The 17035-nt window shown below is 47.3% G+C and overlaps 1 protein-coding gene across 2 annotated transcripts in view; it reads left to right on the plus strand.

Moving 5' to 3' along the window:
* The window catches only part of CPAMD8 (C3 and PZP like alpha-2-macroglobulin domain containing 8), a 1183022-nt gene that overhangs the window by 646180 nt on the left and 519807 nt on the right, over positions 1–17035 (plus strand). For both annotated transcript variants that reach the window (XM_078671323.1, XM_078671324.1), the window contains exon 36: positions 1879–1966. In XM_078671323.1, the coding sequence (XP_078527449.1) occupies positions 1879–1966 (88 nt within the window). The remainder of the gene's footprint in view (positions 1–1878; positions 1967–17035) is intronic.

Genomic DNA, 17035 nt, shown 5'->3' on the forward strand with positions numbered 1-17035 from the left:
CCGCTATTTTAGATTCCTTTCTTTTCCGCATACATTTCTTGAAGCATTTGTGGCAAGCTTCTTTAGAAGATGTAGAATTCGTGATTCAGGTGTCAACAAGAAGGTTGATCGTATCTGAGAGGAACGTCTGCATTGGTTTGTTTACTTCGCGTCTCTGTTAGGTTTTTCTTCAAAGGCTACTTGAATCATTGTTTAAATTATGCTCAAAAGGTAGTCCTAAACAACAAGCATCCAGTGTGCATGCTTAGTATGCAGAGCCACTCTAAGTCAGCAGACTGCTACATGTGTTTTTTACTAAGCTGGAGACTCTACAAGATAGACAAAAAATTATCTTGGTATATTGGCAAAAATAGTGATGTTGGGGGAGATCAGGTTTTTAAAACATAAATAATAAATTGTTTCAGAGAGGTTTCTCTGAAGATATGACAAAGTAATGGCAACAAAACAGACTCAAAGAGGAACACAGTCATTCTGAACCTGAGGATCTGTACTGTTATATGATCGAAACTTCTGAATCAATCTCAGATGTGATTATTAAGATACTTATGACAGTGCGTCAAACAAACAGCTTTTCAAAGCTGAAAAAAGGGTTATCCAAGTCTGTTGTAAAATGTCAAGCAAGAGAACAGGAACAAAGGGCATTGAGGTCAGTAAAAATATCAGCAATGAGCTCACCGCCATTTTCAAGGCATCCACCTCCACGGCCATCTTCCCCAATGACTGGGAACAAGCAGAATTCGAACGCCTACTCAAAAAACCTTCCTCCGACCCTAGAGACCTCAATAACTACTGTCCCATCTCTCTACTCCCCTTTGAAGCTAAAGTCCTCGAAAAGACCATCAACCGCCAACTCACGGAACGCCTGGAGAACAACAGTCTTCTTGACACCTCCCAATCTGGATTCTGCACCAACCACTGCACCGAAACTGCCCTGATTGCTGCAACCAACATCACAAACCTCTTGGATAGGGAATAAACAGCGGCACTGATCCTCCTCGATCTCTGAGCTGCATTTGATTTGATTTGAATAAAATGTATAAAGAGCAGCAAATGCACATAGGCATTAAGGCGCTGTAATCAAGGTGATCTGATCAAGCTGGGGACAATTACACATACACACAAGGAATGCTAAAAATATCATCCTATAAGGGAAACAACCAGGTCTTTGAAGATTTTCTGAAGAGAAAATGCGTTTTAATACTAGTCAGGTGATTACGGAGAGAGTTCCATAGTCTAGCTGCAGCGACCGAGAAGGTTCTCCCTCCCCATCTCTTCGTCCGGACTCTGGGCACAGTAACCAAATTGAGATGGGCTGAGAATCCCTTTGGTAATCCTTGATGAATTTTAATGATTGAGCTTCATTGGGCATTAATAACTAGGTCACGAAGACTGTAATGTAGCAGAGATGAGAATGAATATTAAGAGACGCAGGTTTACAGTTTAAAGATTTAGAGATTTGTAATAATGTAAAATGTGTTTATTTCAAGTAGATGCAATACATCTTCCACTGGCAGGATAACTTCTGGTGGCATTACCAATGCTGTACTACAGCTAAGTTTTAGTAATTCCTCCAATGGCAGATTCACCTCATCCACAGTCAATTGTTCACTGCCTAACGTATTTCTGCTGATGGTCAACATTGCATTTGTGAACTGGAGAGGACGGTCTTCAAGGTGCCCTGCTCTTCCACATCACTTGATGTGAAACAAAATAGAAACTACAATAGTGATTACATTCAATCATTTTCATGTTTGTTCTAAAGGATTATTATTCATGTAGGGGAATGTGTCGCAATGCTATGTAAAGAAAGTGTGTGTAGAGATAACTGGATGAACAGAACGTGTTTATGTTAAAGTCTTGGCGGTCTTCTTCTGTTAGGTGGCTTCATTCTGGGTCTTCGAACATGGCAGTCCTAGAAGTGCCTTTGCTGTCTGGCTTCCGAGCAGATATTGAAAGCCTTGAACAGGTAAAGTAGTCAAATCTCATTTTATTTTTGTACAAAACGTGTTTTCATCATTTGTATCCCAAGGGAAAATGTTACTGAATTATACATCCAAGAAATACATATTTATGTTTTAGAAAGTAATTCCCTTATATTTACAGAAAAATGTGTATACAGTGTTGCACAGTTATGACCATCAGTAAAATATAGGAACATCAAATGATTCATCACACATACTGCATTCCTGATCCCATAACTTGTTGCCATCACCTCCCTACCAAAGTAAAAATTATAAGAAGCTAACAAGAAAAAACCCATGATGGTGTTGAAATCTAGTTTTCAACCCAGACCAAGATCCGATGGAATATTTGGGACTAAAGGATAGCCAAAGGAGAGGAAAGAAAGAGCATAGGCCAAAATGAACAAAATGAACACGTATGTCTGAAAACACAATTTCAAGTGCTCTAACATCTGAATCAAGGTTTTCAGATGTGAAATATAGAGCTGACTGTAACAGTAGCAATATGTATACAGTAAAGTAGCCTATAGAAATTATCAATCTTAACATCATTAGTCACAGGTCATTTGAGATTCCAGGATGGCGACATTATAGCTGATTCCTGGACGAATTGGCCACCTTTGAAAGGGACAATGGAGAACAACTTTGGAAAAAGTTACTTGGCTGGGGAATCTCACATTCATTGCTCAGTGTTAGAATTGGGGGTCTCTGGTTGGCGCAAGTATCCTCTTGTGACAAGCAGGGACCCTCTCTTCTAAGTCAGGGCACAGGATTCCCCTCAAGAAATAACCTCTGCTCACCCTCTAGGTAGTGTGGCGCAAGCAGTCAAGGCTAATCTCTAGAGTACATGTAGCTAAGCATTTGCAATATCACACACAATAAATCATTAGCCCACCACACAATGACACAAGACTTGATTTCTGTAAAAATATAACTCTTTTATATAAATCTGCAAATAGGCTTCAAAAACTACAGGCTTCAAAATGGTTCCAGTAACTTTAAAAGGTTGCCACAGTTCTTAATGGTCAAATTCAGTTCTTTAAAGGTAATTCTGAACGCTTTCTCACTTCTTTGGGGGTCTGTGCGCTTCGTAGCGCTCTTGGTACGTTTTGTACGATTTTCGGGACGAGCCCTACTATACCTTGCGCTTATCGCGTGAGCTGGCGTATGACGCGAACACTGTGAACTGAGGAGTACGAGACGTACGCTATCTCCGATGCAGGCGTACTCTACGTCCAGCTCCCAGCTCACAAAAGCGCACAGGTCTCCTCAATGGCAGGGAACGCAGCGCATAGGTCAATTGGTGCCAAGGGGTGCGAGGCACACAGTTCTACGTGTATGCTTCCTTCTTTGCTGGGTATGAGGCGTACAGGTGAGAGTAGTACGCCACGCACAACTCTCAGCGCATAACGAGGCGTACCAGCCTCAGAGGAGCACAGTCTATGTTAAAAAACGAAGCGCACCACCAGCGTACAGTTCTGATTTACAAATAGACACGGACAGTCAGAGCTGGCAGTGAGGGGCGTACTAGCAGGGTACGGTGTGCACAAGCTCTCAGAGTACGCTCCCGCTACCAGGGAAAAGCACAATTCTCAGCGCACACTTCAGGCTCAGTTCAATTAATTATTACGATGCGCACAGTGTCTTGTAAAACGTAGAAGCGGACATTCAGGATGGGTATACAATTCGGAGCACACAATACCTTCGTGTCCGTCAAGCTTCGGTGCGGCCGATGCCAGGCAGATGTTCCTCGTTGCGGTGCCTTCTAGGAGGGTGACGCGGCGCGGAGACCACGGGACCACTTATCTCGAGGTTGGCGGTGTTCAGGGGACACAGGCTTATAGGCAGGGGCTGCGTCCTGAAGAGGGGAGCAGTGTGTGGAAATAATCCCAGCAGCGGTATGCTGCGATCAGGGCCTCTTCCTCGGAGGGGCGAGTACGGGTGCCACCAGTCTTTGCTGTGCGTTCGTGCAGCTCGGGGGCCACAGGTTCACGGTGCTTGGACCCGGTGGGGGCACAGGCGCTTCAGAGTGCGGGATGCCTTGGAGGGGCGAGCACGAGGGTCACCAGTCTTTGCTGTGCGTTCGTGCAGCTCGGTGGCCACAGGTTCACGGTGCTTAGACCAGGCGCTCAGAGTGCGGGACGACTTCCCAGGTGCACTCGGGTCTCCAGGATCAGTGCTGATAGGGAGGATCACACCAGCAGCAGCTTCCTTCTTTAGGGGGGGGGTAGCACCCACTGTTCCTGGGGCGCAGTTCAGGGGGCAAGTTCACCAGCAAGCCCTTGGAGATCTTCTCAAGTAAAATGCACAAGTTGAAAATAAAGTAAAGTCTCTTTCAGTCTTTGCCTTTTCTCCTTCATGCAGCAAGGCACCCACCACAGGCCAGTCTCTCAGGATTAGAGACAGTAGTCCTCCATACAGCGTTCCCAGGTCCTTCTCTTCAGGCAGAGTTTCTTCTTGGCGTCAACAGGATCTGATTTGTTAGGAGCAGGGCTCCTTCTTTTATAGGACATTTCTTTTGTTCTCGCTGGCCAGGGGGGCCTTTGCCTAATCCAGTCAGTCTCTGAGCACTGTGTTTTGCAGGCTCTTGTTTCTCCTTTCAGTGAGCAGGGCAGGGACATCAGCCGCTCCGCAGGAGGTGGAGCCGGCATTGTGGTGACAAGTACAGTCCAGGAGTACTCTGTTGACAGTCTTCCCTCTTCCTGGGCCAGGTGCAGGGCAGAGTCATCAATCGCTCCCCAGGGGGCGGAGCCAGCATTGTGGTGGCAGAGCACAGCCCTATTCAGAGTCAAGGGGCACTCCCTCACCCATCCTGGTGTAATCCCCCTATTCACCACCTGTCATCCCTAGCCCTGTCACTCACAGAACCCAGACAGCAAATACACATAAGAGCAGAGGCGGGCTGAAATGGTTAGGCAAGCAAATGCTAACTTTCTAAAAGTAGCATTTGCAAACACAGGATATTAAAATAAACTTTACTAAAAGAAGTATTTTATTATTCTGAGTTCAGGCATACTAAACTTTATTTTCTACCATGTTTCCTGAGCCTGCTGGGATTATAGAGTGTAATAATTCCAGCAGCCCATCTTGGCCTATGAGAACAGGTAGCCTTACAATAGTGAAAAACGAAATTGGCTGTATTCCAGTATTAGGACATGCCACACACATCAGGGCTTGTCCTACCTTAAGCTTACAATGCACCCTGCCCTTGGGCCTACCATAGGGGTGACTAATATGAAGTTAAGGGAAGGTTTAGAGGCTGGCAAGTGTGTGCACTTGCCCAGCCAGCCTGACAGTACCAGACTGCACGCAGGTTCTGCAGTGGCAGACCCTAGACACATTTTAAAAGGCTGCTTCTGTGGGTGGCGCAACCAGCGCTGCAGGCCCACTAGCAGTATTGGTATTTACAAGCCCTGGCACTCCTGGTGCACTTTACTGGGGATGACAGTAAATCCAATGAGCCAATCATGGAGATCAATTACAGGTACACTTTATATTGGGAGCACTTGCACTGCGGCACGGATTGGCCGTGGCGCAGTGCCCTGAGCAGCTAACACCAGCAAAACATCTGAGGCACATCAGCAAAAAGTGGAAGGGAGACTCACGCCAAGGTGCCAGGTCTAACACGTGTCCCCTCCAGCTGAAATGTGGGGAGAACTACCCTACCCCAGGGAGTTCCTCATCACTAAGGCGGAAAACCTGGACAGACCATCAGCATTGGCGTGGTCTATGCCAGGAGGATGGTCCACCGTGAAGTCCATACCCTGCAGGGAAATGGACCACCTCAACAGCTTTGGGCTCTCACCCCTCATTTGCATCAACCATCTGAGGGGCCTGTGGTCTGTCTGAACCCGGAAGTGAGACCCAAACAAGTAGGGTCTTAGCTTCTTCAGTGCCCAGACCACAGCAAATGCTTCTCGCACAATTGCACTCCACCTTTGTTCCCGTGGAAGTAACCTCCTACTGATGAAGGCTACAGGTTGGTCCCAGACCTCCTAAGTCATTTGTGATAGAACAGCCCCTACACCATGCTCTGAAGTGTCTGTTTGCACTAGAAATTCCTTGGAGCAATCAGGAGCCAGGAGCACGGGCGCCGTGCACATGGCAGTTTTCAGGGTGTCAAAAGCCTTCTGACAGGTGTCCGTCCAGATCACATTCCTTGGCTGCTTCTTGGAAGTCAGCTCTGTCAAGGGTGCATCAATGCTGCCATACCCCTTGACAAACCTCCTGTAGTACCCTGTGAGACCCAGGAAGGCTCTCACTGCAGTTTGGGTCTTGGGGGGTCCCAAGCCAGGATGGTCTCAATCTTGGGTTGTAGGGGCACCACCTTGCCACTCCCCACTTGGTGTCCCAAGTACACCACTGAGCCCTGCCCGATCTGACACTTGCTTGCCTTGATCGTGAGGCCTGCCTTGCGCAGTGCCATCAACACTTCCCATAGGTGTTGCAAGTGTTTTTCCCATGTGCTACTGAACACTGCAATGTCATCCAGGTAGGCTGCGCTGAACTCAGCCAGTCCAGCCAACACCTGGTTGACCAATCTCTGGAAGGTGGCAGGGGCATTCTTCATCCCAAATGGCATAACCCGGTACTGGAAATGCCCATCTGGTGTGGAGAATGCTGACCTCTCTTTGGCCCCATCGGTTAAGGCGATCTGCTAGTACCCAGACGTTAAATCAAACGTGCTGAGGAACCGGGCAGCCCCTAGCCGATCAATGAGCTCATCAGCTCTGGGGATGGGGTGCGCGTCAGTCTTGGTGACTGAATTGAGTCCTCTGTAGTCCAGGTGTGGCTCCCGGCGCTGCAGCCTTTGGGACCAAGACCACTGGGCTGGCCCAAGGACTGCTGGAGGACTTAACCACCCCAAGAGCAAGCATTTTGGAGACCTACTCCTTGATTTTGCACCCCACATGCGGAACCTTGTATTTCTTGACAAAGGAAATTAGCTCAGCTTTCTTGTAGGCGTCCAGTTTTGACACATCTCATTCTATCTCCAACAGATCAGAGGCTTCAGATACTGCCCTCTCCACGCTGTTGGTGCCAGGCATGGCTTTAAACAAAAATGATCTTCTTCTAGCAAAGCAAAAAACATTAAAAAGTCTGTGGCTAAGTTACTGGACTGTAATCACTGTGCAATGGTCAATAATCACTGTATGGACACTGCAAATGCAAATTCGTGATCCTCACCGCTGCGTCCAATGTTAGAATTGGGGGTCTCTGGTTGGCGCAAGTATCCTCTTGTGACAAGCAGGGACCCTCTCCTCTAAGTCAGGGCACATGATTCCCCTCAAGAAATAACCCCTGCTCACCCTCTGGGTAGTGTGGCGCAAGCAGTCAAGGTTAATCTCTAGAGTACAAGTAGCTAAGCATTTGCAATATCACACACAATAAATCATTAGCCCACCACACAATGACACAATACAGGATTTCTGTAAAAATATAACTCTTTTATAAAAATCTGCAAGTAGGCTTTAAAAATACAGGCTTCAAAATGGTTCCAGTAATTTAAAAAGGTTGCCACAGTTCTTAATGGTCAAATTCAGTTCTTTAAAGGTAATTCTAAACGCGTTCTCACTTCTTTGGGAGTCTGTGCGCTTCGTAGCGCTCTTGGTACGTCTCGTACGACTTTCGGGACGAGCCCTACTAAACCTCACGCGTCTCGCGTGAGCCGGCGTACGACGCGAACACTGTGAACTCAGGAGTATGAGACGTACACTATCTCCGATGCAGGCGTACTCTACGTCCAGCTCCCAGCTCACACAAGCGCACAGGTCTCCTCAATGGCAGGGTACGCAGCGGATAGGTCAATTGGTGCCAAGGGGTGCGAGGCACACAGTTCTACGTGTATGCTTCCTTCTTTGCCGGGTAGGAGGCGTACAGGTGAGAGTAGTACGCCACGCACAACTCTCAGCGCATAACGAGGCATACCAGTCTCAGAGGAGCACAGTCTATGTTAAAAAACGAAGCGCACCACCAGCGTACAGTTGTGATTTACAAATAGACGTGGACAGTCAGAGCTGGCAGTGCGAGGCGTACTAGCAGGGTACGGTGCGCACAAGCTCTCAGAGTACGCTCGCGCTACCAAGGAAAAGCACAATTCTCAGCGCACACTTCAGGCTCCGTTCAATTAATTATTACGATGCGCACAGTGTCTTGTAAAACGTAGAAGCGGACAGTCAGGATGGGCATACAATTCGGAGCACACAATACCTTCGTGTCCTTAAAGCTTCGGTGCGGTCGATGCCAGGCAGACGTCCCTCGCTGCGGTGCCTTCCAGGAGGGTGACGCGGCGCGGAGACCACGGGACCAATTATCTCGAGGTTGGCGGTGTTCAGGGGACACAGGCTTATAGGCAGGGGCTGCGTCCTGAAGAGGGGAGCAGTGTGTGGAAATAATCCCAGCAGCGGTATGCTGCGATCAGGGCCTCTTCCTCGGAGGGGCGAGTACGGGTGCCACCAGTCTTTGCAGTGCGTTCGTGCAGCTCGGGGGCCACAGGTTCACGGTGCTTGGACCCGGTGGGGGCACAGGCGCTTCAGAGTGCGGGATGCCTTGGAGGGGAGAGCACGGGGGCCACCAGTCTTTGCTGTGCGTTCGTGCAGCTCGGTGGCCACAGGTTCACGGTGCTTAGACCAGGCGCTCCGAGTGCGGGGCGACTTCCCAGGTGCACTCGTGTCTCCAGGATCAGTGCTGATAGGGAGGATCACACCAGCAGCAGCTTCCTTCTTTAGAGGGGGTAGCGCCCACTGTTCCTGGGGCGCAGTTCAGGGGGCAAGTTCACCAGCAAGCCCTTGGAGATCTTCTCAAGTAAAATGCACAAGTTGAAAATAAAGTAAAGTCTCTTTCAGTCTTTGCCTTTTCTCCTTCATGCAGCAAGTCACCCACCACAGGCCAGTCTCTTAGGATTAGAGACAGTAGTCCTCCATGCAGCGTTCCCAGGTCCTTCTCTTCAGGCAGAGTTTCTTCTTGGCGTCAACAGGATCTGATTTGTTAGGAGCAGGGCTCCTTCTTTTATAGGACATTTCTTTTGTTCTTGCTGGCCAGGGGGTCTTTGCCTAATCCAGTCAGTCTCTGAGCACTGTGTTTTGCAGGCTCTGGTTTCTCCTTTCAGTGAGCAGGGCAGGGACATCAGCCGCTCCGCAGGAGGTGGAGCCGGCATTGTGGTGACAAGTACAGTCCAGGAGTACTCTGTTGACAGTCTTTCCTCTTCCTGGGCCAGATGCAGGGCAGAGTCATCAGTCGCTCCCCAGGGGTCAGAGCCAGCATTGTGGTGGCAGAGCACAGCCCTATTCAGAGTCAAGGGGCACTCCCTTCACCCATCCTGGTGTAATCCCCGTATTCACCACCTGTCATCCATAGCCCTGTCACTCACAGAACCCAGACAGCAGATACACATAGGAGCAGAGGCGGGCTGAAATGGTTAGGCAAGCAAATGCTAACTTTCTAAAAGTAGCATTTGCAAAAACAGGATATTAAAATAAACTTTACTAAAAGAAGTATTTTATTATTCTGAGTTCAGGCATACTAAACTTTATTTTCTACCATGTTCCCTGAGCCTGCTGGGATTATAGAGTGTAATAATTCCAGCAGCCCATCTTGGCCTATGAGAACAGGTAGCCTTACAATAGTGAAAAATGAAATTGGCTGTATTTCACTATTAGGACATGCCACACACATCAGGGCTTGTCCTACCTTAAGCTTACAATGCACCCTGCCCTTGGGCCTACCATAGGGGTGACTAATATGAAGTTAAGGGAAGGTTTAGAGGCTGGCAAGTGTGTGCACTTGCCCAGCCAGCATGACAGTACCAGACTGCACGCAGGTTCTGCAGTGGCAGACCCTAGACACATTTTAAAAGGCTGCTTCTGTGGGTGGCGCAACCAGCGCTGCAGGCCCACTAGCAGTATTGGTATTTACAAGCCCTGGCACTCCTGGTGCACTTTACTGGGGACTGACAGTAAATCCAATGAGCCAATCATGGAGATCAATTACAGGTACACTTTATATTGGGAGCACTTGCACTGCGGCACGGATTGGCCGTGGCGCAGTGCCCTGAGCAGCTAACACCAGCAAAACATCTGAGGCACATCAGCAAAAAGTGGAAGGGAGACTCACGCCAAGGTGCCAGGTCTAACACGTGTCCCCTCCAGCTGAAATGTGGGGAGAACTACCCTACCCCAGAGAGTTCCTCATCACTAAGGCGGAAAAACCTGGACAGACCGTCAGCATTGGCGTGGTCTATGCCAGGACGATGTTCCACCGTGAAGTCAATACCCTGCAGGGAAATGGGCCACCTCAACTTTAGCACTGTAAAAATCAGTAATTTGCAAAAGGAGTGTGCCATGAGAACAACTGAATGAATTCCAAAAAACATAGATTGAAGCAGGGCACCGTCCTGTTTAACTTATACACAGCAAACCTGAGTCAACCAATCAATCAAGTAGGATTTGTATAGCGAGGCTAATCACCCACAAGGGTATCGAGGTGCTGAGCTCCAGGCTGCTTGGGTGACCTCAGTTGAATAGCCAGGTCTTGAGTCATCTTCTGAACTCCTGAAGAGAGGGTGAAGTCCGCAGATGGAGGGGGAGGCTATTCTAGGCCTTCGCCGTGAGGTAGGAGAAGGAGCGTCCTCCACTGTTGCTTCAGAGGATGAGGGGGGTGCGAACGAGGGCGAGACAGACAGATCGCAGGAGTCTGGAGGGTTGGTGGAAGCTCATGTGGTGGGTGATGAATGCTGGTCCTTGGTAGTGCAGAGCTTTGCAATCGCGATTCAGAATCTTGAATTTGCATCTCTTGTGTATGGGGAGCAAGTGAAGTTTCTTAAGGTGAGGAGTGATGTGAGTCCGTTTGGGAAGGTTGAGGATGAGTCTGGTGGCTGAGTTCTGAATGGTCTGCAGACTGCAAATTATAATTTGCGGAAGGGAGAAGTAGAGATTCATTCAGCTTCCAGAATCACTATCGTTTAATCAGAGGGGAAAGAATCACTAATGTCTTCCAACCAGAGTCTCAAGGAAATTGTATCTGAGATCCTCAACCACACAGTCACAGTGCGCTGTATATTTTTTCTCTGCTCGTGTGGTCAGGTGTATAGTTTCATCATCGGGTTGTTACCACTTGAGTATACCATCCTCCACCCTGATGGAGACTGAATAGTGTCAGTCGTGAAAAAGTTATTTAAAAATACCTGTTATCCTGTATAGTGAACTTTAATGACCATGATAGGGGTATGATTTAAAATTTGGTGGTGCTTAGGTGGATTTGTTACTGGTCCACCACACATGGTGAAAGGTCAACAGGTTTCGGCCGGAGTGCTCGGTTGAGTCAAGCAGCCTTTGTCAGGACCAAAAAGCGAGCAACAACTATCATTTATCCTAAATACTTCAACAGTTGTGAGGGTAAGTGGGTTCACTTACTCTTCTTCGTCAGTGTGCAAGATTGCTCCTGAACATAGGAGCAGCCTTTTTTCTATGACAGAGAAGAGAGTAAGAGCAAAGAAAACAGATAGGCAAAAAAAACATAACATTGTGATATGTACATTGTGTGGGAAATTCCGAATGTGGTGCCCCAGTTTACTCTTTAGAAATTGGGAGAGATACTTTTCCTCTAGATAATAAAGACAATAGACTATTAAAAACAGGGCACTATGATATATAGAAGATGAAGTCTCTATCATAACTGCTATGAGTATTTTTGTGGGGAAAAAAACGATGGAGAGACAGCATGATTTATATGAATGATTTGATACTTTTTTTTCAACACTGATTTCAGATATGTTGTTGATATTAAGAAATCAGGAAATTGGTGAAGATAGGTCAAACATACGGTTAAATTTGGCCTGATAGGATGACCTACAGTTAAAAAAATTATGATCTTTTATAGAGGCATTATTTATGATGAATATCGAAAATACCTTATAGGGAGGTACTGAATCCTCTGTAGGAAGCAGGCGAGGTTGAGGTCCTATGAAAAACAAAGTGGATGCAAAGGATTTAGTCGTCGGCAATACCCGAATGGTACGGACGTGCCGTCGAAGGGGCGGGGTCGTTGTTGGAAGGGTTATTGTGAGCTAGAGAAATCTCAGCTTACCTTCTTGTAGGAGCTGACTCCACAGACAATGCTGCTCTCCTCTGTTTTCCGAATTTATATCAATGGCTTTAATTGATGGTAATGTTTGATGTGGAAAAGATCATTTCCCCGTTCCGTCACAGGTCAAGGGTAGAGACTGCAGAAATATTCCTAACAGCTGTTTGTAACTATTTGGATACATGGTAACAGGAAAAGTTCGTAGTAGAACTAAAAACTAAAAAACAAAAAGGCAAAGTTTGTAAATGAAATTTTAAGGTAAAAGAGAGCTCATTATTTGAGTTACGGCAGTGTGTCCATCAGTGTTAATCTTGAAAATTGGTCTTAATGCTAATAAATCGATACCGGTGTCTCGACAGATGCTTATTATAAATCTCCCGATTGTTGTATCAAATAGAGAGACAGTTTTCAAGACAGTGGAGTTGCTCAGGTTTCTTGTATTATATCTGAACATTTGCATCTATTCAGTTGATAAGGGTGTCGTCATTGTTCTCTTATAGTTAAGGCACTATAACTTCTCAAGGGTCACTTATGGAGCGACTTATCAATTTGTGAAGGGGGAGTGTCATTTCGTGTGGCCCTGGTGTATCGACCTATTGGTGGTATTTTGATTCTCTGAAGCAGAGATGCCTAAGTGTTGCCTAGTGGGAGGGCTCTCTGTTTTGGCCTCTGTGTATTTTTGTTGTTGCATCTATCAGTTTTAAAGATAGCCAAGGAATGTTGTCATTCATCCCCTGGTCGAAAGTCGTGAGGCGGTATACCCAGCGTTGTTCTTTTTCGAATAGTATGCGTTCTGCATAATTATTGATGGTTTCTAACGTTTATAGAATAACCCATTCAAGGTCATTTGTAGTGTGTTTTGAAGTGAGGAAATGGCTACTCATCTGAATGGTCGCTTTTCCACATCTGATGTTGCTCCTGAGTTCCTTGATGCGTAGTTTGACTTTGCAAAAGGAAAAATTGATGGACGGAATGCTGAACAATGCAAACATTCACCCCCAGTCACACAGATCTTGGTTTAATCCATCATTCTGTTGCTCACCACACCACTCAGTTTGGACCCAGCCATATGGCAATCATAAAAAATGAAACCAGAGGGTCCTGTGCTCACTGCGCCACTGGATTCAAGCTAGCCTAGCTGATGTGAGATGATGTCCCGAAACTGGGCCCAGGATGCTTGCTTCTGTTCCAGGGAAGACCTGGCTTGGCAGTTCAGGCTGGGCTGTTCCCATGAGGTAAGCGGTAGGTGCACAGCACTTTTTATCAATGTTGATTAGAGGTTTGTTCAGGGAGGGTGCACTCGAGGGTGGTGTGGCCGTCACACACCATAAAGTATCAATAAAGTGGTGTAAGCAAAGAATTTGCATTTACATCCCCTCATGGAGGCACTCCAGGACGTTCATAGAAATGACTCTGTGTGTTTTCCAAAACTTGGATTTATTCCAAACATATTTCAAATATTATGGAGTTTTGTTGCTCCATTTCGTTGGTTTGTAGATATTAACAGCATATCAGTACGATAACAACCATAGTTCTCCGATGCATTTCGGGCTGTACGCCCTTTGTCAAGGAGAGGCTGGAAAGAAGGAAAATGAGCCCGGGTCAGGGTCAAGAGTTAAAATGGGAGGGTCAATGTGGGCCAGTTAAATAGTTAGCGAGTGCCGATCAATAGGCGAGATGACGTGGGAGTCAAATAAACGTGATGAAAAAATGAAAATAAACGTGCTTAATACAGCGTGAATCATTACAGTGCACATACGCGGCAAGCGCATGTGAGTACGAGGATTAACTGTCGGGTAAAAACGTGAAAGGTATACAAGCTCGCTATGATATCCAAAGCGGACTGTGAAGGATTCAATACTTACTCGGTGATTAGCGCCGTGGCGGTCAGCAAAGATAACGCGACGGTCTGAAGATGCGGTGTGGTGAATCAAAAGATAAATACATAGGTGCAAACATAAAAAACGGACTAAAAGGTTCGTGGGTAGTGGCCATCTTAGATAGGGGAAAGAAGGAAACTGATGAGGGACTAGAAAGGGCTGATACGATGAAAAGTAAGAGAAATGTAAGGTACAATAAGGATAAAATAGAGAGGTTAGAATAGAGAGCAATGCAAAAAAGTAAACAATGGTAAATTACAGGTAACAACTATATTCTACACGATCGTTTAATCCTTGGGGCTTAAGAGTATGTAAACGAAAAGTCCATTCAAGTTCTTTCTGCAAAAGTAGTTTACGATTGTCAACTCCTTCTCTTCGTGGGACACATTCAAGAACAATGAATTGCAGTTGTGCAATGGTATGGTGGAATTCCTGGAAATGTGTGGCAATGTTGGATTTCTCTTGTTTAGTACGTATGTTGGACTTATGTTCGTTGATACGAACCTTGACTTTTCTTTCAGTTTTGCCAACATATAGTTTGCCACATGGGCATTTTAGGGCATAAATGAGGTTCATAGAGTCACATGTTGCGTTTACTCGTAATTTGATAGGGGTCCCTTTCATTGGATGTTTAATTTGATCTCCTCTCATTAGACAATTACAGTTGTTACAATTGTGACATGGTTGGGTTCCTTTGAATTTTTGTTGAACAACGGGTGGTGAGGAGAGAATTTCTTTAATGTTCTTACCTCGCGTGTGAGCGAACAGCGGAGGGCTATCAAAGATATTCCGGGGGCGGAGCCGGGCCGGCGACCAAGATGGCCGCACGGGGTCCCGGCTCCGCCGACCTTCTCCCTTCGCCTCCAGTTCTGGCTACCCGCCCCGCGCTTGGACGGCGCGTTCGTATGTCGGAGGAGACGCTGCGATGGGGCGCCCGGCTGCTGTGAAATTTGGACTCTCCGGGATCAAGATATCCCCATTTGCTCTGGGCGGCCCGTCTGCTGCCGGAGACCGGGACCTCGCGTGGCTGTGCACCCGGCTGCTGGCTTCATCCTGACAGCCATGTTCTCCCGTGAGACGGCGCTCCTCCACCACTGTGCTGAGGGAGTCTCCCTACACCGCCGGAGCCCTCTACTAGATGCGTGGCGCAGCTTCTCTGTGTTGGATGCTTCGCCCCCCTCCCCCCCCCCCAGCACTTCCTCGGCAGCCGGTCTAAGGTAACAGCGCTTTGCCGCCTTTGAGGCGCATTATATGCCTGAGTGTTCTGGACTGTGCTACACATCCCGGCTTATTTGTGCCAGTGGACATGATATTGCCGTGTCGCTTTCCTGCTGGGGGGGTCTGTGAATGATTCTCTGTGGAGGGGGTGCCTGTTCTCCTACGCTACGCAGTGACTGGACGTCGCTGAATCTTGAATCTTATGGGGGCTGGCGATTTTTCGTCTCGCTGTGCTGCATGGTGATGGTGCATCCTGGAAAATGGCGACTCTCCTTTGTTATTACGGCGGCCGGGTGTGTGGGATGCTGAGTGAGGGCGGACAACTATCCTTGAAGGGCCGTCTCTTCCTATCCTGGTGATGGCGTGAGGCTGTTCTGGCTGTTTCTACCTGGTGTTTACTCGTGCGCCATCACTTGCTTTTTCCATTACTGCTGCAAGACTACTCTTGCTATCCCCTGGGATGGGGTGATGGCAAGTACGAGATGTAACTTCATGGCGGCTGCAGTATGGCCGTGCTTCCTTTTGACACTCCTGGACAGCTCGCTACAGTTTGAATATTTCGTATATGGCCTCGTGGATGGCAATTGCTGGCAGTCGATGGGTCGCCCCTTGTGCTTTTACGAGACTTTGGTTTCTCCTGGTCTGAACTGGGTGCCCCCGTTCGTACTTTCCTTCTGACCCGTCATCTCCAGCTCTATTCGATCTGTACCATCGAGGAAGAACGGCGCAAAATGGCGGCGACACCCCGGACACTGCTGCTTCTTGTACCATTGCAGGGAATTCGGTTCCTTTGGTGTTGACACGTTCATTTGTTATGCTGCTCCACCTGTTTTTTTTTTCCTGCTTGAAACTTTCTGCCCTGTTTCTATTCAGGCCGACGAATTGTATGTACGACAATGACGCTTGGCGCCCTTTCCCCTGGTATGGAGAGTCTTGCGTATTGTTTGATAAGCTTGCGAGGGTGGGCTATTTAATCGATCGTGTCCCTGCGTATGGTTTCTGTATCTCAAAGTTTGGAAAGGTATTATTGCAGGGATGCGGGATTCGGGAGAGAGGGTCGGGTCCCTTGGAGGGCCCCCCCTTAGCTTTCTTCCCCTTCTGTGGGGTTTTCGATTCCTTTTTTCTTCTTTTCCCTTTTCTTTCCCTTTCTTTGTGTTGGATATTGTTTTTCTCTTTCCTCTTGCCTCTTTCCTTCTATATTTCGGGTTTAGCTTTGGGCGACAGGCACGCTGCTGGGGGGTGGGCCGTGGCCATGTGCAGTGGTGCAGGGTGGGGGGGTGGAGGTGGGGTTTTGTTTTTTCCCTTTTAGTTCCATGGCCTTTTTTTCATGTTGTTCTCTTGGTTTTTCTCCCCTTTTTTTCCCTCTTTTTTCCCTTTTCGGGGTCGGGTTTCCTGCACATCTCTGGGTGCCTCCCGGGTTCGGTACGGGGGTCTCTGTTCTACTGCTCAATTTGATAGCGGGCGGGTATTGTTTGGGCGGGGGTCTGACCTGTTTGTTGATTATCCTGATTATCCGTTTCGTTATGTATGCCCTGCCTATGATGGTCCGGCCGTGCATATCCTGTTAACAGTACTACCTTAGTGTTGGCGATGTTTAATGATGTGCGATCCGATCCTGTTTTTCCTCCTTTCAAAAAAGAAAAAATGCAACCTTTCTGATCCTGTGAACATGTTTTATTCGGCTCTCCTGATTTGTACATCGATATTGTGAGGGGTACCATGGCTTAGATCCTGATTTACATTGTTTGAATGTACTACCTCTGTACCTTTGATTCACTGTCTCGTATGCCGAATTTTGATTGTACCTGTGCAATGTCAATAAAGGTTTTTGAAAGAAAAAAAAAAAAAAAGATATTCCGAAAGTCTGGTTCCATTTGGAGAATGGGCCAATGGTTT

Source organism: Lissotriton helveticus, chromosome 12 (genome assembly GCF_964261635.1).
Source record: "Lissotriton helveticus chromosome 12, aLisHel1.1, whole genome shotgun sequence".
Lineage (NCBI taxonomy): Eukaryota > Metazoa > Chordata > Amphibia > Caudata > Salamandridae > Lissotriton > Lissotriton helveticus.